The sequence below is a fragment of the Aegilops tauschii genome, chromosome 4, assembly GCF_002575655.3.
Source record: "Aegilops tauschii subsp. strangulata cultivar AL8/78 chromosome 4, Aet v6.0, whole genome shotgun sequence".
Taxonomy (NCBI): Eukaryota; Viridiplantae; Streptophyta; class Magnoliopsida; order Poales; family Poaceae; genus Aegilops; species Aegilops tauschii.
The window spans coordinates 492395049-492414533 of NC_053038.3; the positions used below are offsets into that span (position 1 = coordinate 492395049).

At 47.9% G+C, this 19485-nt stretch overlaps 3 protein-coding genes across 3 annotated transcripts in view; 1 reads left to right on the forward strand and 2 right to left on the reverse strand.

The window, feature by feature from the left end:
* Window positions 1-1197: 1197 nt before the first annotated feature.
* LOC109783812 (dolichyl-diphosphooligosaccharide--protein glycosyltransferase subunit 1A) lies at window positions 1198-5993 on the reverse strand. Its single transcript, XM_020342411.3, has 10 exons — window positions 5708-5993; window positions 5556-5600; window positions 4400-5028; window positions 4153-4300; window positions 3875-4051; window positions 3478-3546; window positions 3307-3396; window positions 2891-3049; window positions 1783-2007; window positions 1198-1613 (listed from the first exon to the last, which is right to left on the reverse strand). Exons 1-10 carry the CDS (start codon window positions 5807-5809, stop codon window positions 1422-1424), a joined length of 1836 nt encoding a protein of 611 aa, XP_020198000.1. The 5' UTR covers window positions 5810-5993; the 3' UTR covers window positions 1198-1421.
* A 139-nt stretch (window positions 5994-6132) lies between these two features.
* LOC109783814 (uncharacterized) lies at window positions 6133-8524 on the forward strand. The gene is made up of 8 exons (XM_020342413.4): window positions 6133-6405; window positions 6484-6549; window positions 6639-6681; window positions 6954-7008; window positions 7233-7281; window positions 7535-7602; window positions 7710-7827; window positions 8209-8524. The coding sequence occupies exons 1-8, from the start codon at window positions 6262-6264 to the stop codon at window positions 8320-8322; spliced, it is 657 nt and encodes a 218-aa protein (XP_020198002.1). The 5' UTR covers window positions 6133-6261; the 3' UTR covers window positions 8323-8524.
* Window positions 8525-8604: 80 nt separating this feature from the next.
* Window positions 8605-19485, reverse strand: part of LOC109783813 (protein MLO) — an 86978-nt gene continuing 76097 nt past the window's right edge. Inside the window, exons 2-12 of the mRNA XM_073497303.1 lie at window positions 11279-11835; window positions 10963-11181; window positions 10717-10833; window positions 10544-10604; window positions 10268-10428; window positions 10063-10151; window positions 9852-9901; window positions 9725-9765; window positions 9411-9620; window positions 9188-9316; window positions 8605-9095 (exon numbers count right to left, since the gene is read on the reverse strand). Of these exons, the coding sequence (XP_073353404.1) occupies window positions 8700-9095; window positions 9188-9316; window positions 9411-9620; window positions 9725-9765; window positions 9852-9901; window positions 10063-10151; window positions 10268-10428; window positions 10544-10604; window positions 10717-10833; window positions 10963-11181; window positions 11279-11410 (1605 nt within the window). The 5' untranslated portion in view covers window positions 11411-11835 and the 3' untranslated portion in view covers window positions 8605-8699. The remainder of the gene's footprint in view (window positions 9096-9187; window positions 9317-9410; window positions 9621-9724; window positions 9766-9851; window positions 9902-10062; window positions 10152-10267; window positions 10429-10543; window positions 10605-10716; window positions 10834-10962; window positions 11182-11278; window positions 11836-19485) is intronic.

Sequence of the window (19485 nt, forward strand, 5' to 3'; positions counted from 1 at the left end):
TCTGCTTGAAGGATCGATCGTGCTGCTTCACGGAATTGCAAATGTGGATGAACAAGTCTTTTGATATTCTGAACCGGCCTCGAAAGTACTTCTCCAGAAAAACGGGTGGTGAAGCAAAATAGTTGCGCATCAACCTCTTGTGCGCCTCAACCCGTTCTCTTCGAATGAACGCACGACCATACACGGAACCGCCGTGCTTTGGCTTCTTTGCCTTGTGCATCGTCATTAGCATAGCAATGTCCTCTTCTTCGTTCAAATCAATTCCTCATTTGGCGAGGAATCGTCCACGGAAGAGGAGTCACACGAGCTCATCTAAAATGCGGAAAAGTCAAACTAACTCTCCAAACCCAATAAAAAACCTTCAAGTTTCATCCTTTTTTACCTTGGGGAATTTCATCGAACACCTTGCTTGCGGGGTGGAAGAAATAAGCCGGCTGCGGTTGGGCAGCCGTTCGGCGGCGGCCGTTGCAGGCGGCGGCGATTGCTTGGTAGAGGAGATGGTCGCAGCTCGGCGGAGACGAAGGCGGGAGCTTGGTGCTACGGGCGGCCGGAAGAACGGACGAGGCGTGCGGCCGTCGGGCGGGCAGCGTGGCACGCCTCCCCTAACTCGAGGTGGGGGGGGGGGGGGGGTCTAAAGTGAATTGGCGACCGAGGGCGGCGACGGCTGGGGACAGGGGGCGAAGTCACAGCGGGCCCTGTAGCCGGGCGGCGGCTGCCTCAATTTTGTGCGAATTCGGCAAGCCGCATGGAGGTGAAATGAACGGCAGTTGGCGGGTGGTTGCGTATGGAGATGCAAATTTGCACAGCAAGGTGTTGTATCCTGAAGATTTTTATTTTTTTGCATCTACATCATTTGTTGGAGAGGTGTTTTTGGGCCTCGAAGATACAAAAGGTAAATAATTTTGCATACACATCAAAATCAATTATCCATAACACATTCAGTCAAGGAAAAGAGAATCTACAAACCACTCACCACTTGCTCTCTTTAATGGCCTGAAAATCATGATGGTGCAAGAGTGACGTTCCTGCCAAAAAGCACGCCCTGTTTCAAAGGGAACCGAGTACCATAACTTCCATTTATGCGGAACCCCTGTCGTTTTGGCCGCCACGGCAACGACGGGAATCACAAAAATGCATCAGTACAATGATAACTGCACAGATGCAAATGCACCACTAATCCGGAACAGTTACTACCACTTTAGCAAAAGGAGTCCCAAGGGGGCGGTCCCCCATGATTTCTTTTTATCATGATGCAAAAAGGTTAATCAGTTCCAAAATGATTACGGTGCTTATATCATGTTACACGGTCTATTCAAAACCTAGCCTCAGGAACTAGGATAATGGGTTTACCAACATCTTCACATATAGTGCAGATGACCTTCAGTCTAATCACTAATGATATAGGATGAAACCGGATTCGCTCATATCTCACTAAGGTACTCTAGGAGAGATTCGACCTCTTGCCTCAATGCAGCGATCTTCTGCTGCTGGGATGAAATCCGGTTTTCTATGTCTTGCCCGCGCTGCTTCTTCTCGACGCTGTCAACCACGGTGGCATGCCTCGCCATGAGCTTGTCCTGCAACTCCCTCTCCTTCGCAACCAAGTCATCTAGCTGCAGCAGCAATGCACAGAAAGTAATGATTTATTTTTGGCAATCAGAACAAATGCAGAAAGGCAGTCAAGATTTAGATTTGCACGACATGGCAAGGACAAATATGTTTCTCAATTTCATTTTCTTAATATACAACATAAATGCGGTTGCAGAAGTTTGTTGAGCAAACCTTTGGCCATATCTGATAAGACTGAGGGGATGACTGTACAGATAGCAACAGCGGCTTCAGCTCTTTCGCTAATTCCTTAAACTGTGCATCAGCGGCTTTACGAGCTGCTTTGCAAGATTTAGCGTCTCCAGTCCTAGACAAATCGTGCAATGATGTCTCTAGCTTATCATGAACAGCTAAGCACTGGTGAAAGATACCCTGGATTTGCTGAACAGTGGCTTGCACCTGCACCAGGAGAACAAAAGAGCCATCAGAAATCAGCACTGCACGATACTAAAGTTATATGATCAAAACAGTACAGAAAAAACTGCACAAAGATGACCACAAACTCTTTATTTACACGGAAAAAAACATTATTCATTATTCCAACACATAAACTTAAGGTCAATCCGGTTTAGGAAGTGGTCATGTCTCCTACCTATTAATCCTTAGGTTCAAATTTGATCTGCAATAATAATATTTTCCATGGCTTTTCAACTAGATGCTTGTTTTCTTTATATTTTAAAAAACTTGATGTTCAGTTCCAGTTAACTTATCAAACTGGCCTTGCCACTCTAGCACCCTGAACTGTTCAGTCGAGTTTTATTACAGTTCATTTTATTTATTCCATCATAAAGGTTCTGTGCTAGTGATTCAGAAAGTAGTTTGGCACTTCCCTAAACATTTCTTAGAATAATAACCCTGCCTGCAGCATGGCCCTCAAATCCCAATGCCACCATAACAAATATCACAGCAGTGGAACTAGACTAAACAACCTTTTGGGAAATCATCCAGTCCTTCAATGCTTTGATGGTTACAAGTTATTACATTGCTCCACAAATATTTGTCACCTTCTGAGTTATAAGTTAACTTTGTACTTCCTCTGTCCGAAAATAAGTGTCTCAACTTTAGTACAAAGTTATACTCCCTCCGTTCATTTTTATAAGGCAGTTTAGACAGCTGGTTTTGAACTGTTTAGAGCACTGTCTGAACAGGCTTAAACGTCTTATATAAGTGAACAGAGGGAGTACTAAAGTTGAGATACTTATTTTGGGACGGAGGGGGTATATTTTTCCTGAGTCCTTGATCCAAATAATTTGGAGAGGTTTGAGGCTTAAAGTAATTGTACCTCATCCCATTGCAGCTTTGCCAGATAAGAAGGAGAGTTCTTAGAGATTGACATGTCAGTGTGCATGTAGGCAATACATGCAACAAACAGGAGGAAGAAGCCAGTAATCAACATCATCGGCTCTATGAGCAACGAGATGTTATTGAATTTGTAGTACACCTGCGCAAAGGAAAAAAAAAGTTAGCTACAGTTCACAACTTCACATAAAACACTGCTTAGGTATCAGTATACACAAACAACTCGCAGAAAGCATTGTTGATAACTAGCAGCTTTAAGTATTGTTTCATGTGATAAGAACTAGTCTCATAATCCTTTTACAGATTATTTATTCAGTTTGACCAATAATTTGCACAGTTCACAATTTTCATCGTGCAAGTGTGCAAACTACTGGCACAACAATAGTTCTGAAGACAAACCTGGAAATGCAAATTATGCTCTGGAATAACATCAGGCTTCTCCAAGACAAGAACTGGCCTTCCAGCAATGTCAAGGTGTGAATACTTCACCTGCACCACACATCACTTTTGTTACAATGATGAATAGGATGAGCTAGTTATTCAGTTATCTATCGTCCAATGAGGGACCACCTCTTGCCATTGATTTGTTGGAAATGGAGCTGAAACATCAATATCCTTTGAACCTTCAGGTAGAACCACCTGCCCGAAAAGAAAGATATATACAAGTGTAAGAGGGAAGTAATGTGAAACTATTCATATTACTGGAAGCGCCTGCGCAGATAAAATCAATAGTGATTGATGCCAAGTTCAGGGAAACATGGCCAAATTGATGTTTTCGTGTGTGTTAAGAGGATCTAGAGCTTGGGGCTTTCTAAATAAGTACAGATTTTATGTCAATATACCAAAGAAATAGTCAAATGATATGGAAATTAGGTCTGGAACAGTGGAACTCAATAGGTCAAAGAAAAGGGGGGAAATAAAAACCCATATTCCTGATGATACTGGTTTGATGCAACTGACCACATACCTTTACAATGAGCTTTTCAATGAGAATCTCCTCCATTGGAGAACCAAATGTGATATTGAGAAATCTCTTTCCATCAGCACTGAAAACAAAGTCTTGAAGAGGTAAACCATAACCAATGGTAAAGGTTGTTTGCCAACCACCAAACAAGGGAAACCTCGGTTCAATTTCCAGTTGGGTCTGCAATAAGATTGTTGGACATGTAAAAGCATTCAACATACATGCGTTGCGCTTTTGTTGGGAAATTTAGCCATAACAAATGAAATAAATAGCAGCAGTACCTTCTTAGAATCACTCCATAAGTGTGATGTTGAAATATTACCGATTTCATCTCTGTAATAAATAGAGTGGGCCCTTGCAGGCAATCTAGCAATGAGATGCCTAAATGATGAAACCCCTCTTGCATAAGGTCTAGACTGGTAGTCAAGCCTACAAATAGAAACACAGAATTAGTTATTTCTGGACATGACTTCTCAACTCACGTACAAGTTGAGCTACTTAAAACAGCAATTTAGAACGGAGACAAACCTGGAGAATTCGCCCTTCAGTCTGGCACCACCATGAACAATGTTGTAATGTTCTGTAATCTGTACATTGCCCCAGTGAGATATCTCAATCTCCCTTATAAGTTCCTTTGCAACTGCAAATGGGTTGTTGTTCTCAAAGTGCACAATAATAGGGTTGTAGGAAAACGGGGGAACATCTTCATACGGTCCATATTTAAGCTCGGAATCGACAAGTTTTGTGTTTCCATATTTTGTGTACGATTCAACCCTTCCACCAGGTAATCTGATACTAAGTGTCTGGACCTTAACAGGGTAAGGAGAAAGGTAGTGAGAGCTATCCTGAAAGACAACAAGCTGCGAATCGGCTTGGGTGATCTCTTCTGGGAATGGCTGGAGAAAGTGTGTAAATACGGTCAAGACATCTAAGTGAAGAATCTTCCCCTTTTGCAAAGGTTTGTGTAGCGATGCTGAAAAGAAGGTTAGTTCTGGGGGAACACCAGAAGGCTCAACAACTTCAATCGGAAGAACACTACTGAGACCCTTCACTTTTCCCTCAGTACCGAATGCTCTGATCGCTGCCAGGTTTTTTGCTTGGATGTTGGGGAAAGCCAGCAAGACTTTAGAGACAGGCTCCGAGCCGGCATTTTCAACCTGAAATCAATAGGGGTATATAAGTAACAGCAGCATTCCGACATAACAAACACACAAGCATTCCAACATAACAAATGCGCACGTACAAAGCCCTCCAATATAGGATACCACTTGCAAGAAACATGCGCACTTAGCAATAGAATGGTTTTAGTGAATGCTACTTCCAGATTTTAGAACTAGAGTACCCGTTTTGTAAACACAGTGACACCTATAGATGAAACAAAATTCAGCGAGCGTTTACTATATACTGGTAAAAAAAACTTGCAAGATGCACAAGCCACAGGGATGAAGATGTCTCGATTATGTTGGTTAGATTTGGGGAACTGGTGACCAGTGAGACAGTGACTGCATTCTCATGAAATGCCAATTGCATGAAAACGTCGCAGCATGTTAATCAGTCCAACGTGACAAGTTACATAAGTTACGCATTCGAAATCATCACGGCTAGGGTACCTTAACAGGTCGCAACAGTGAGCTGCGTGATTAAATTTAGATTCCCACTGCAGGAGAAGAGCGCAACAGCATACCTTGAGCGAAGTGAGGACACGGACGATGTGCGAAGTCAAATCAACCTGCAAAACGCGAGAGAAGATCGCACAAGACCATCAGATCCGAGACCTCCTGAGATCTGAGGAGCGGGCGGGGGGAGTGGGGAGTGGGGAGTGGGGAGGCCACTGACCTTCCGATCCGCCCTGGAGACGACGAGATCGGCGCGCGCGGCGGAGGCGAAGGCCGCGACGAGGACGAGGAGGAGCGCGGCGAGGCGGAGCGGCGTCGCCATGCTCGGCGGCCAGATCGCGTCGCGGGCGTTGGTTTCGCGGCGAGATGGGGTTGGACCTGAGCAAGAAAGGCTTTAAACCCTCGTCGGGCTCGGTCGGACCCGTGTGCCCGTGGGAGAAGAGAAGAGTGTGACGTGTGGCCGAGACTTTGGGTGGTGCGACCGGACCACTTTGCTGCGACTTCCGACTGGCTACCCGGTCCGGCTCCACCGGTTCGCCATCTCTCCCCCTCTCTCGCATCGCTACCTCCGCCGGCGTCGCTCCCATCTCCGACCCCCCGGTGCGGCGGCGCTGCCCAGCCTCTGTCGCGCGCCGCTGTAGGCCTCGCCGCGGGAGATAGAGTCAGCGCACGGCCTCATCGCTTCTCCTTGGCTACCACGACCTAGCTCGCCGTCGGTCAGCACCAACAACCCCACCTCGTAGACGGACTAGAATCTCCACGCGCGGCCCCGCCATGGGCGCGGAGGTCACCCAGGTCAGCGCCTTCACCGCCGTGCTCGCCCACGCGCTCTGCCTCGCGGGCCTCGCGGCCGCCCACTCCCTCGCCGGCCGCGGCGCGCTCCTCTCCGACCCCGCCCACGCCCTCCGCCTCCTCGTGGTAAGCTCCCTTCCCCACTTCTCACCCCAACAACGCTTCCCACGTGTCTTCTCACCCGGATGGATGCTTTTTCTGTAGGTCTGTGAGGCGCCGCTTGTCATCGTGGTGTTCAGTCTGCTCCGGCGAGATCCCAAACGCTGCTCGGTTTGTTGCATCAACTGTTTCTTCCCGTTTCCGTACCAACTTCATATATTTTGTTCAGTGATAAGGTGATTGTGTTTCTTCGATTGCAGTTCCTTAAGGCCGCTGCACGGGGATTGCTTGGCTTGCCCATAGGTTTGTTCTCCTTGCTGCCTTTGCACATTGATCCGTTGCGTTTGCGCAAGGAGCGGCTTCTATCCAGTGTGAAGAATACGGGTGCTAGTACGATATCACGCGTTGAAAAACCTCAATGCTGGATTTGAGCCATTAGCTAGTTCTCATGACTTAGTAATGTATGTCGATTTGCTCTTTGGGATAGCAAGAGGCCAAGCAGAGTTATTTTAGGACCTGCCCGTCTTTCTGCTTTTCATTTATTTATCCTTATGATACATGCTTCTCTCTGCCAGGGGCATTCCTAAATGCATTTGGTGCAATTGTTCTTGGCGCGCCTGTTGGAATCAAGTAAGGTCCCACTGACAAGGTCGCATATGATTGTTAATCAGGAATTCAGGAGTCATGACTCAAATAACCATTTACCATGTTTGTTGAACATTAGTTCTTTGTAATACCTGTCCGACGGGATTGCACAAGGATATGTCAATTGAAACATAAAAGACACATACCAACAATGTCTTGTCCTTCATCAAAAACTAATGCCTTATCTGACGAGATCTTCACATTTTTAGGTACTGGATAGCGACAACCTATTGGTCATGTCTTATGTCCCTGTTCACTGTAAGTGGCATTTCCTGTGCTTTACTTTTCTTGACTGAGAACTGGCATTTCCTGTGCTTTACTTTTCTTGACTGAGAACTGGCATTTCCTGTGCTTTACTTTCTTGACTGAGAACTTCAGCAAATTAAGATTGACAACTGAAATGCTATCAGATTTGGTAGTCTTGTGCTGATACTTCTCAGTTCTCACCAATTATGATATACCACAATGTACTTGCATAACTGAGGCCTGACCAGCTAAATGCTCATTGCAGTTTGTTCCAGCAGCATGTGTCTTTGGAGCATCCAAAGTGGATTGGCAGAATGTGCTTTCTCATTCTATGTATATTCCTGAATCCTAACTAAGTGCCTATTGCGAGGAGTTTATTCCATAGAGTTATTATTATTATTCTCCTGTACTTACTGATGATTTGTGTTTTTGTATGTCAGTTATGGCACATCATCCAATGTTGCGGACTACATGATCTCTGCGCCTTCTCATGGAGCTGTAATAGGAGCATGGCTTGGTGCTTGGCCTATGCCCCTTGACTGGGAGAGGCCTTGGCAGGTAAAGATACTGACTGCAACTTTTTGAATACATATGGGACGACCGAACGAGTATCATGAAAGACGGGATCATGTAGAGATGTTTATGCATATCCAGTAGGTAACATGATAACTTAAAGACTAGCTCGTGGACTAACTATTGAGAGCGGTGATACAAATGCATTAGTTTGTCTGATGCTCTCTCGTGTGTTGAATGCTGCTGTTGGAACTAGTCTATATTACCACCCCCATTTTTCCATGCATTCTATTTTCAATGAAGTATTTAGTGGCACATGGATGAGACTTCCTTTTCTATGCCTTACAATTTACCGTCTGGTCTTATTGTCCCCACCTTGCTTTTGCAATTCGTGATTCTGTTTTTTTTTGTGTGTGTCTTTCTTAGGAATGGCCAATATGTGTCACTTATGGTGCAATTGCTGGGCATGTGATTGGCATGCTAGTATCACTGATCCTCATAGTTGCTCACAAGAGAAGAGTTCGTGTCAAAGCTGACTAGCCTATGGATGATGAATACCTTTTTTCCTTTAATGATTTACGCAGGTTATACTATAGATTGTTTCTTCCCAAAAAGCAATGTACTTTTGGTTAGATTTCCAGTTGAGTCAAAGTACTGGTGCCTTCCAGTAGCTTGACATGTGTATTACATTAGTGGCACTCATTTACCTTTTGGGGGCTAAAGATTATTTTCTTCAGAGCTATTTCTTATGTTATGAGACTGATTGCCATTTGGTATTTTTACATAGATGAGAGGGTTTTTGTTTGTGCTTAGCAGGTTAAATTTTTGACTCGGTAAAAATTTGTATTTCTTATTGTACGAATCATGACATCCTATGTTGGCTATACATTGGACTAACATCAATACATAAACTTGTCTCATCCCTGGCTGAAGGAAAAATCTGCGCTGGGGATGTCGGCATCGAGTGCCGACGAAGAGACCGACCTCCGCCTGTCAGCAGGATTTAGTCTGTGCACGGGATGCGCCACCACAACCGGGTACATGTCCCTAGCCTCCTCCATGGTCCTTGGCGAGGTCGGCGCGCTCTGGGGATCGTCGGACCGTCCCATGCCCTTGTGAAGCAGGTGCACTGGCGATGAGCCCCGGCTAGGCATCGGGGACGTGCCTCGGCTGGGCGTTGCGTCGCCGATCATCTGCGCCATCAGCATGTCCGTGTCTCGGACCTTCTTCTTCTCCTTGGCGGTGTTCCGCCAGTTGGTCAGCGCCTTGGCCGTCTGCTCGTCGAAGATGGACCTCTTCATGTTCGATCCCATCTGCAACCCATCACACCGATTACATGATTAAGGGTGCTGTTTCTCCTCTCCCAGAGCAATTGTTCAGACATCTTCATCAACGGCTTTATTACCTGTGTGACGAGCGCGTAGAGGGGGAAGGTGATATAGCTGCAGAGGAACTGAAGAGCCAGCCCCAGCACGACCTTCATGATGCTCAGCCCGATGTGCATATGGAAACATTTCTTCAAGCCGGGCGTGGCCTGCGACACAAGTAAATCTCCGTCAGCGCAGTTCATCAGCAGCAGCACGTGGTGCCTTGCATCCGTAACTGAACTGCCAATTACTGGTACATACCACTGTCCAGACGAAATGTGCCATCTGAAACGCATTCTGGAACAGCGTCAGGTGTATGAAGAAGAGGACCCAGTCGGGGCGGTGGAACCAGAAGAACTTGTTGCTGGGCTCAACCACGGGCGCCCCCTTGATGACGCTCGCCCGGTCCTGAATCTCCAGGGCCATCTCCATGATGATCATCTCCAGCTTGGTTCCAACACACAAGAGGATCTGAGAAAGACAAGACAGACAATGACATTTTCAATTAAGGTGTGGTTTCGCATTGCAATCAAATGGGGCTGGCTGTTGCTTTCGGCGGAGAAATTCGCACTTACGACGAGAGGGATGAAAGAAATCCAGGTGAGCGTGCCGATCCCTGCCAGCAGAAAGAAGGGGAAAGGAAGGTTAGAAAATGAACGGTGGTTACGAGACAAATTACAAGTGTTTTAGCAAGGTCCATACCATCAATATCAAGGAAGAGGGTGAGGATCGCCACACACCACAGCGGGAGGCTGCGAAAAGAGGCCAAATGTGTCAAGATCACGCAAGGAAGACCAGCAGGGGCAAAGACCATGACGCAGCAAACTGATAGTATTGTATCATGTGGAACCTAAGCAATATCATATGGAGCCTGACGGCAATTTTATAATCCTATCCATGGAATGTAACCTACCTGATGCCAACGACGACTTTGAAGTCGTCCTCCATGGACCTCTTGATGTACTTGTGGAAGTCGAACTTGCTGTTATGCGACAAATGCGCCTGCACAGAATCGTGGAAAGAGAAGACATGAGATCGCTGGTGTCGGAACGGTACATATTTCAGAAGCGTCGCAGCAATGGCGGAGCTAGAGGGAGAGGATTTGTTTTGGTACGTACGTTGATGAAGCCTGCCCTCAGGGTGAGGTAGTCCACCTTGGTGACCGACCTGAAGAACTGCCTGAAGAAGGCCACCACCCATCTGATGCCGGGGGTGCTGGAGAGGCCCAGGTGACGCTTCACGAACGACGTCTGGTGCGTGAAGCGGAACCGCGCAGGATCTGGAGGCACGGGAAAGAGAGAGAAAACATATCATCAGTTCACTGACTCTGATCATGCCTGCGTGCGTGCGTTTGTAAATGCATCAGTCAGGTTTCATTTCGGAAATTGTCTGACCATTTGCGAACTGGTATTCCAAGGAGGCGGTCTCTGTCTCCCATTTCTTCCATGTCCTCATCTGCAGCAGGAAAGAAGGAACAATATTATGCCTGAGGGAGCAGATTAGGGATTGGTAGCAAGCAGTTTTATTGCTTTACCGAAGCATGAACAGGTAGGCCTGACAGACTCACTTTGAGACGGCTTAGAGCCATGATGATGACGCTGTAGGTGACATGGAAGACGGCGAGCACGAAGATGAATATGTGGAGCTGGTGCAAGCTGCCCGTGGACATTAGCGACACCTTGCCCTGTCAGAAAAACACACACCAATTAGGCCAAGCCAATCAGGAAGGAAACAAGAAGAAACTCCGGCCGGCCGCCGGAATCTGTTTGTGTTTTTCCCGGCCGGCTCCGGGAGTAGCTTGTAGCAGGCTCACCTTTTTGGCGCAGTAGTAGTCTTTGTACTTGCTCTTGACGGAACCAGGGGGCAGGCTGCAGGGCCGCATGATGCTGGCGGCCTTCTCGGAGATGCATATCCCGGAGATTGGGTCCTGCGTCACGGCGAGCAGCAGCGAGATGAACCCCACCAGCATCAGCTCCGCTTTGATCTTCTCCAGCGCCTCCGCCAGCGCGTTCTTGTGCCGCTTGTGGAACCACTGCAGGTGCACCAAGGGAGCAGAGGAAGCCATGAGCTGAGCTGCTGATTCTGGTTGAGGCTTTTTTTTTTCTTGTTGCAGGAGTGAGGGAACTTACATGGCCGAGCTTGTGGAGCGCGTGCTCCAGGAGGACGGACACGATGATCATGACGGCGAAGACGAGCGCCACCGCCCAGGACGGCGTCTCCGGCAGCGTCCGCGCCGGGGGGTACTCGTAGTCCTCCGCCATGGCTCCCCGCCGCCCGTCCTGAGCGCAACCTCTTTCCTTGGCCGGAGCGAACGGCGGCCACCTCAGCCGGACAGGCGCGCGCCCGAGCCCAACCACCGATCGTCTGAGCCAACGAGGTACCTACCTGGCCAGGTATCTATTCTACGTGGCCGGCCGGCCGGAGCAAGCAAGGAGAAGGAAAGCGTACGTACGCAGGTACGTTGTGTGTCTAGCTTGTTGCTGCTGTGGCGAAGTGTGTGCGTGGCAACCGGGTGGGAGGGAGCTGCCGCGCGGGGCCTTTTATCGGCCGGGCGCCCGGCGGCCGGGTCAAACCGCGTGCGTGCGCGCCTGCGCGCCGGCCGGGTGGCTCGGCAGCGGCGCTGCGGAGCGGGAGACCTGCCTAGAGCTGATACGAATGTCGAGTGGCGGGTTTCGGCTGAAACGACCTATGTTTCCTAGCGCGAGGTTGGACGGGGTGGTTGATCCAGCGATGGCGCTCTGGGTGCTCGGCCGGCACCGGGCCGGGGCAAGGGGGAACACCCGGTCGGTCCCGTAGTATTTTTTGACGGGGACGGTCACTTTACTAGTAGTATTTTTTTTTGCCTAAAAAAACTAGTAGTATTTTTTTCTATTTTTTTCTTTAGGGAATCCGTAGTATTATTCTTGACTAGTTTTTTTTCTTGTTGCCATCGTTTGACTAGTATATCTATATCTGGCCATAGTTTTGTCCCGCGTAGGTAGGTTACTTGGAGATACTCCTAGCTAGGCAGGACAAAAACCGACGCGTCTGGCTAGCTTGCTGGTTATCGGGATCATCAACGCGGGCGGAGAAAAAAAAACTGACGTTAAATTAGGACGGAGAGTTCGTTGGGACCGGCAAGAAAACGGCAAACGAGCTGCCCCGTTTCTTGGGGGATCGAATTGTGTGACGTCGGATCACTTTTGTTGGGTTGATTGATTTGATGCCGCTCGATCGGAGACCCCTTCGCGCCAAAGTTATTGCGTGGAGAAAATGACGCGAAACATGTATTGGCGGCGACGTGTGTGCGCGCGCGCGCGCGAGAAAGGTAAGGTAAAACGAACACGGTTTTACGGAGCACGGTTACACGTAGCCACACGTTGGTAGAGGCGAGACTCGCCGTCCACGCGCGCGACTGACTGTTCCCGCTGGCGAGCCGCGCGTCGGGTGGTGGTGGATCAGGTCGCCGGCGCCCGGCAGGCAGGGGCGTGGCACCTTCGAGCGGGTCAGACTCGTACCCGGACGGTCGAAACATTCACCGGCCGGGACGTGCGTGTACGATGGCTAGCCTGGTGCTCCCATCGAGTTAGTTTTTCATACGGAGGGGCCATTGTTAATCGCCCCCGGTTGACGTGATAGTGATTGCTAATTTGACAAGCATACAGTATCGCTGCATGTATTCCTGTTTTGGACTTGATTAATGAGGACGGGGAGTCTGTTGGGACAGACCAGACGATCGAAAAGGGCAAAACTCTGTTTCTCTTGTCTCTTCCCCGGCCGGGAAAAACGAGGGATCGGGCGATCGAACTGTGTGACGTCGGGCTTCCTCCATGCTTCATTTCGAAGCATCCATCCATGGTTATTAATTGTAAGGTAGTTACAGTATACTCCTACATTATAAAACCTGCACGGCATCGACGTGCAGCCTGCTGCATGCGCACGTATAGCCAAAGCGTGCACGGTTCCGTTACTGCAGGTAAACGGGCCCGGCACGTATACGTGGTGCACTTCTACTCGCCTGTACGGAGTAGTCTCGTACTGTACCACGCAAGTTGCGACGACCTGCACACGCACGTCCGCATGCGACCGACAACGTGGACGTCGACGTGGCATCCGAAGTTTGACTGCCCATGGTCGGTCGTGCGTGCGTGGAGAAGTCTGACCGGGCAGCTCCGGCGAAGCGGGCGTTCCAGCCAGATCCAGTGGAGTACGGCTACGGGCCTGAGCGAGTCAAGTCAAACGAAGCGTTGACTGCATTTGTGTGGCTGCTACTTTTACCAGGACTTGTATATGCACAGCAGGCAGGTATACTATTAATTATTAGCAGCGGTCCGTCCATGTGATGAGTGATCTGCTACTAGTAGTGCTTAAACAGACGGGATCAAGTCGCCCGTCGCCGAACTAACGATCGGATCCGGACCGGTTCCTCTGATCGGGGAAAGTTAATGGTCGGTTTGAATTTCAACGAGGCACATCAAGAGATGCCAGTACTACTACTAGCTCAGTTCTTTTAGCAAGCGATGATTTGGCCTGTCTATGTGGCTACTAGGTGCATCCGAGATAAAGCGGGGCGAAAGACTATTTCGAGATGTACTATCCGACATGCATGCATTGCATGGAGATCTTATGCTAATGGCCCGATCCACTAATATATACGTACGTATATGGTGGCGCTCGTAGCGCGCGGCCTCGTCGCTCGTTCGTGTAGTTGACGGACGCTACTGGTTCATGGATGGAGGCTCGGGGGATATTGCTTTGACATAGCCCATTTTTTATGCGCGCCACCCTCAACCGGATCTTATCTCATGCGCACAACCGCACAAATATAGTATTAGTACGTACCACAAATGGGTCTTTCCCGGCTTATGATGGTCCGGCGGGGGCTGCTTACCAAGAGATCAAGCTCATGAAAAGGGTGACCGGTCTTGTCTCGGCGAGACTTTGCATTTGCAGCGCTGCCCTCGTGAGACGAATATGCATGGTACTCCCTCCGTTCGGAATTATTTGTCTTGGAAATGAATGTATATGGAACTAAAATACGTCTGGATACATTCATTTCTGCGACAAGTAATTCCGAACAGAGGGAGTATTATATAGCAGCAAATGAACAAGCATCTCCTGAGATAAAACGAGACAAGAACAGATCATGAGGAACAGCCAAGTTAATGAGTCCGGGCCCTCGCCCAGTTCTAAAACATTTCCCTCCTGGGATTTGCTGGAGCTGGGAGCAGTCAGTCGTTTTTCTCTTTTTTTCATTGTAGTTTCAAACATCATGGCTTTCCTTGATGAAAATCGGAAGGGGTGACAGCCCTCCTTTTATCAAAAAAAAAAGAGTCCGGGCCACATGCTTCTGTTATGAACAGTGGATTGAAATCAAAGAAGAAATGTCATGGCATTCTGGAATTTATGCTAGTAAATCAATTTTTTTATTGGCAAGTAGCCCGAACCCTAAACAGACATGCTGAATCTAGTGGCTCCTCAGAATTTATGATGATGTGGAGGTTTGCTCTAACCTGCTCTGTGCCCAGTCATGTACGTACTGTTCCACAACTTGTGTGTGTTGTGGGCACCCAAAACATGCCTGTCATATTGTTTATGGCTCGCTATACATGATCAGAGCCCTCGCGAAACGAAAGAGCTACGGGGGAATCACTGTCGTGTCATTGTCCTACTCTCTGATCTGCGTTGAATTTGGTATTACTAGCTCTGAGAATTTAAGATGAGATGTGAGGGTTTCCGAGATTTTTTTATTTCTTGTGCTTATCTTCACTAGAACTGTAGAAGCGGGTCTAGCAGGTCGCATGTGTACAAGGTTTTTTTGGGCACCACGAATGTGTGCCGTTGTTCATGAGTACTACCTGCGGCCGCCAGGGGCTTTTATCTCCTGGTATTGAATTTGATCCATGACGTGCTGGGTTTGTGTGACTGTGAGAGTTACGGGGATGTGTTTGGTTGCTCGCACTGTTTTTAGTCACTTTGCATACTTGTCCCGCTAGGGCCTGGTTAGATAAAAAAAAACATCATCTACATGTTGATTGTTTGCCTGCATATTCTCTCTCTGCGTCGTAGCAACGCATGTACGCACTGTATTTGGTTGATCGCATAGGAAGAGTGTCGATCCCATAGGAAGCACATGAATCAATCTTTCGTCTTTTGCATGTTGCAAATAGTATGCCTGCAAGTTGTGAGCGATCCAAAGCAGAAGTGCCATAATGGAAATAATGTGGCAAGCGTATAGGTGAATATTTGAATAAAAGTAACTAACGACAATTGTAAATAATAGACTTTAGACAAATGGGACTAAGCGTCCCAGGGAGTCCGAAACCCCCTATAGTGTGCATCTATAGCGGTGCCTAAACACAATACTACTTCGGATTCCTAAGCCACTTTACATGTTTCTATTTGTGAGCAAAGCCGGTACAGATATGTGCATACGCTCGGCGGCTTCGTATCACATACACCACCACCGTTCTTCCCCACTCCGGTTACCAATCGGTGATTAAGGGGAAAGAGGTCCCCATGGACGCAGCCTATATATAGGTGGTATCTGGTTTAGCCCCTGTGGCAACGATCTGCTACGAAGGGAGATGAGTCTTGTCATGCACCCACCTCCGCAACCACAGGGTTCACCAACAGTAATAACCTTCCATCTAAAATTGGCATGTATTGGATGGTCGACTTCACTCAACGTCAAGAAGATCATTAACATGAACATGCAAAGAGGATATTAAATCCTAATATCAATGATCTATTAGACACTAGGGTTCGTCCATATCGCTGAGAACTAAGGGGACTACTCACTCATGAAGGCAACAAACATCATAACACCGAGGATAAAGGACACGAATGAATCACACATGTAACACACAAATTATCCCCCTTAGGGTTCCCGAGATTACAATGAGGGGAATGCGAATGATGATGATGACGATGACAGTGGGGATGCTGTTGAAGCCTTCCCAGTGAGGGTGGTGGAGGCGGTGGCCTCCTTGTCGCCGATTCCACCCTCCGCATCACTCCGGTGGCTAGGGTTCCTGCTTCTGGACGAGTTTCTGGTGTCTCTGGACGTCTGATCCACAATCCGTCTTCATGGGGTGAATATCGTTGACCTAGCGGCGATACTCCATACCACCACCCGTACGAGCCGGTGCGGTCGTATGGAACATCGTCTTTTGCACTGGAGGCTCGGCGACGACTGTTTCTTTGCCCTTTTTCCTTGATTCGTTTATGGTAGGTGATCATTACTTTAAATACGTTATTTCACTACCATTTTCTAGGATTTCTTCCATAAAACATTATTGGATCAAGAAAAGTGTTACCTAAGAAAAACGACAAAATGAAGTGTGCAAACGCGGTAAAATTTCACAAAGCCTACTGATCGTAGGCATAAAAACAGTAGCAAAATAATCACGCAATTTGGACTCATCAACTCCCCCAAGCATAGAGGTTTGTTCGTCCCCGAGCAAATGCCGCAGCTTGTAAGAAAGAGGTCATCTTTATTATGAGATGCGGATGGTTGAAAATGCATGAGTCCATCATGAAATTTCAGAATTTGCATTATATGATCAGCTCTCTTGTGTACTACCATATATTTGCCTTAATCGATGAGCATAAAGGCTTCCACACGTTATTATCCATCATTAAGAAGACGCTCTTCAACTTTAAGGGATAATTACTCCATTCTTTCAGTTGAACTAATTCCCTTGGTCTTTGTCTTTTTAATGAAAACATTATTTATTTCCCTTTTCTTGAAGAGTCAAGCCTATCCTATGTCAATGAATCTTTTATTTTCCGTTTTATAGGTGTGACTTGACAAGATACGCTTGATTGTTCAAATTTAACTTTGGGTTATTTACACAATTCTTGTAGCTTTCTGGTTCCATTTTCATTTTTACCACGAAGAGAACTTGCTCTACTTCATACCTGGATCACTAGTTTCATAGACTTCACCAAGTAATCATGAGATAAAGTAAAATAGAGGTGATGCATCCCACTAAGTTGTTAACTTCTTATTTCCGATCGATACTAACACTACAAAAAAAACACTTCCGTGATGATACATATTTATCATAGTAGGTCACGTTTTCTGACATGCATGTACCGTGATGGTTTTATGACAAAATCAAGATAGTCATACATGTGCTGTCGTAGAAGTGCTCCATGACAATACTCAAATTATCATCATGGAAGGGTCCACTTCCATGACGATAAATAGCGCGCCATGAAAGTGTTTTCGTTAGCATCCACCATAACGGGTCGCCATTAAGCTATCGGGTGCGGGTTTGGATCCGATAAACCGTTAACAGTCCGGACAAGTGGTGACGTGTCTTCGAGATTTGTTAGGGTTTGTGTCCTTCTCAAGAAGGCGAGATGGCGGCGGCTCTCTGAAGATGGAATAAGATTCTCCCCGCCTAGTCCCCATTCCGGTGGTGTGTCTAGCATTATCGATGAGCGTGTGGAGGTGTGTCTCTAACAGATCTGTATTTGGTGGATTTGCTCGGACCTGTTCATCATTCGTCTACGTTCGTGTGTCTTCAGGTTGGATCATTCTGATCTCCGCATTCTTCATCAGTGGCGGTTGCTGTCATGGTGCGCTGGTCCTACGGGGCCTTTGCATGATGACTTCCCAACTGTCTACTACAACAAGTTTGCCCGGCTCCGATAAGGGAGGGACGATGACGGCAGCGCGACTTCGGTTCGCTTCAGTGCTTGTAGTCGTCGCTAGCAGGTGGTGTACGGATCTGAATACAATTTTTATTATTTCTAATGTTCATTGTACTCCTATAATTGAAGATGAATATATCGAAAGTTTTTTCGTAAAATAGTTATATTCTTTTTGCGATCACCTATCAAGTTATAAAAAAATCTCGATAAAACAGAACAAGTTATATGAGAATGGATGAGGGAGTCCTGAATTAGGGGGTCCTCGGACAGCCGGACTATATACTTTGGCCGGACTGTTGGACTATGAAGATACAAGATTGAAGACTTCGTCCCGTGTCCGGATGGGACTCTCCTTTGCGTGGAAGGCAAGCTTGGCAGTTCGGATATGTAGATCTCCTCCCTTGTAACCGACTCTGTGTAACCCTAGCCCCCTCCGGTGTCTATATAAACCGGAGGGTTTAGTCCGTAGGACAAGAACAATCAGAATCATAGGCTAGCTTCTAGGGTTTAGCCTCTACGATCTCGTGGTAGATCAACTCTTGTAATACTCATATCATCAAGATCAATCAAGCAGGAAGTAGGGTATTACCTCCATCGAGAGGGCCCGAACTTGGGTAAACATTGTGTCCCCCGCCTCCTGTTACCATCCGCCTTAGACGCAAAGTTCGGGACCCCCTACCCGAGATCCGCCGGTTTTGACACCGACATTGGTGCTTTCATTGAGAGTTCCACTGTGCCGTCACCATAAAGGCTTGATGGCCCCTTCGATCATCGGCAACGATGTGATCCAGGGTGAGGTTTTCCTCCCCGGACAGATCTTCGTATTCGGCGGCTTCGTACTGCGGGCCAACTCGCTTGGCCATCTGGAGCAGATCGAGAGCTACGCCCCTGGCTATCAGGTCAGGTTTGGAAGCTTAAACTATACTGCCGACATCCGCGGAGACTTGATCTTCGACGGATTCAAGCCCATGTCAGGTGCGCCGCACAGTCACGATGAGCATGACTTAGCTCTGCCATCGGACGGTGTTCAGGAGATCACACCTGTAGCTACTCCAGCCCTCAAGCCGGAACAGATCGCGTCGTCCGAGGACGGGTGGATGGACCCCGCCACGGAGGCCGCACACTCAACGGCGATAGAGCCGAATACTGACTTCACCTCTTATGAGACCTGTGTTGCCGAACCCTCGGATTCGTCCCCGGCCACGGGCTCCGAACCGCTTGCGTCCGTGCCTATCGAATCTGATTGGGCACCGATCATGGAGTTTACCTCCGCGGATATTTTCCAGCACTCTCCCTTAGGCGACATGCTAGATTCATTAAGGTCTCTCTCCTTGTCAAGAGACCCTTGGCCGAACTATGTCCGGCTCGAGTGGGAAGCGGACGACGAAGAAATTCGTTCCCCACCCACCACCCACTTAATAGCCACTGTCGACGATTTAACCGACATGCTTGATTTCGACTCCGAAGACATCGACGGTATGGACGACGATGCAGGAGAGGAACAGGAACCACCGCCCACAGGGCGCTGGACAACCACTTCATCACACGATATATACATGGTGGATACACCCAAAGAAAACAATGACGAGGAACGGAAGGATGCAGCGAAGGATAGTTCCCTCGAGAAGCAAACCAAGCGACGACGTAGGCGCCGCTCCAAACCCCGCCTCGGCAAAAACAGCAATAACACCGC

Excerpts from the sequence above, each read along its gene's own strand:
- LOC109783814 (XM_020342413.4), top strand. The coding sequence starts at position 6,262 with ATGGGCGCGGAGGTCACCCAGGTCAGCGCCTTCACCGCCGTGCTCGCC. Across the intron at positions 6,682-6,953 it reads ATTGCTTGGCTTGCCCATAG|GGGCATTCCTAAATGCATTT; the intron begins GTTTGTTCTCCT and ends TCTCTCTGCCAG. Across the intron at positions 7,009-7,232 it reads GGCGCGCCTGTTGGAATCAA|GTACTGGATAGCGACAACCT; the intron begins GTAAGGTCCCAC and ends TCACATTTTTAG.
- LOC109783812 (XM_020342411.3), bottom strand. The coding sequence starts at position 5,809 with ATGGCGACGCCGCTCCGCCTCGCCGCGCTCCTCCTCGTCCTCGTCGCG. Across the intron at positions 3,547-3,874 it reads TTGAAAAGCTCATTGTAAAG|GTGGTTCTACCTGAAGGTTC; the intron begins GTATGTGGTCAG and ends CTTTTCGGGCAG. Across the intron at positions 3,397-3,477 it reads CAACAAATCAATGGCAAGAG|GTGAAGTATTCACACCTTGA; the intron begins GTGGTCCCTCAT and ends TGTGTGGTGCAG.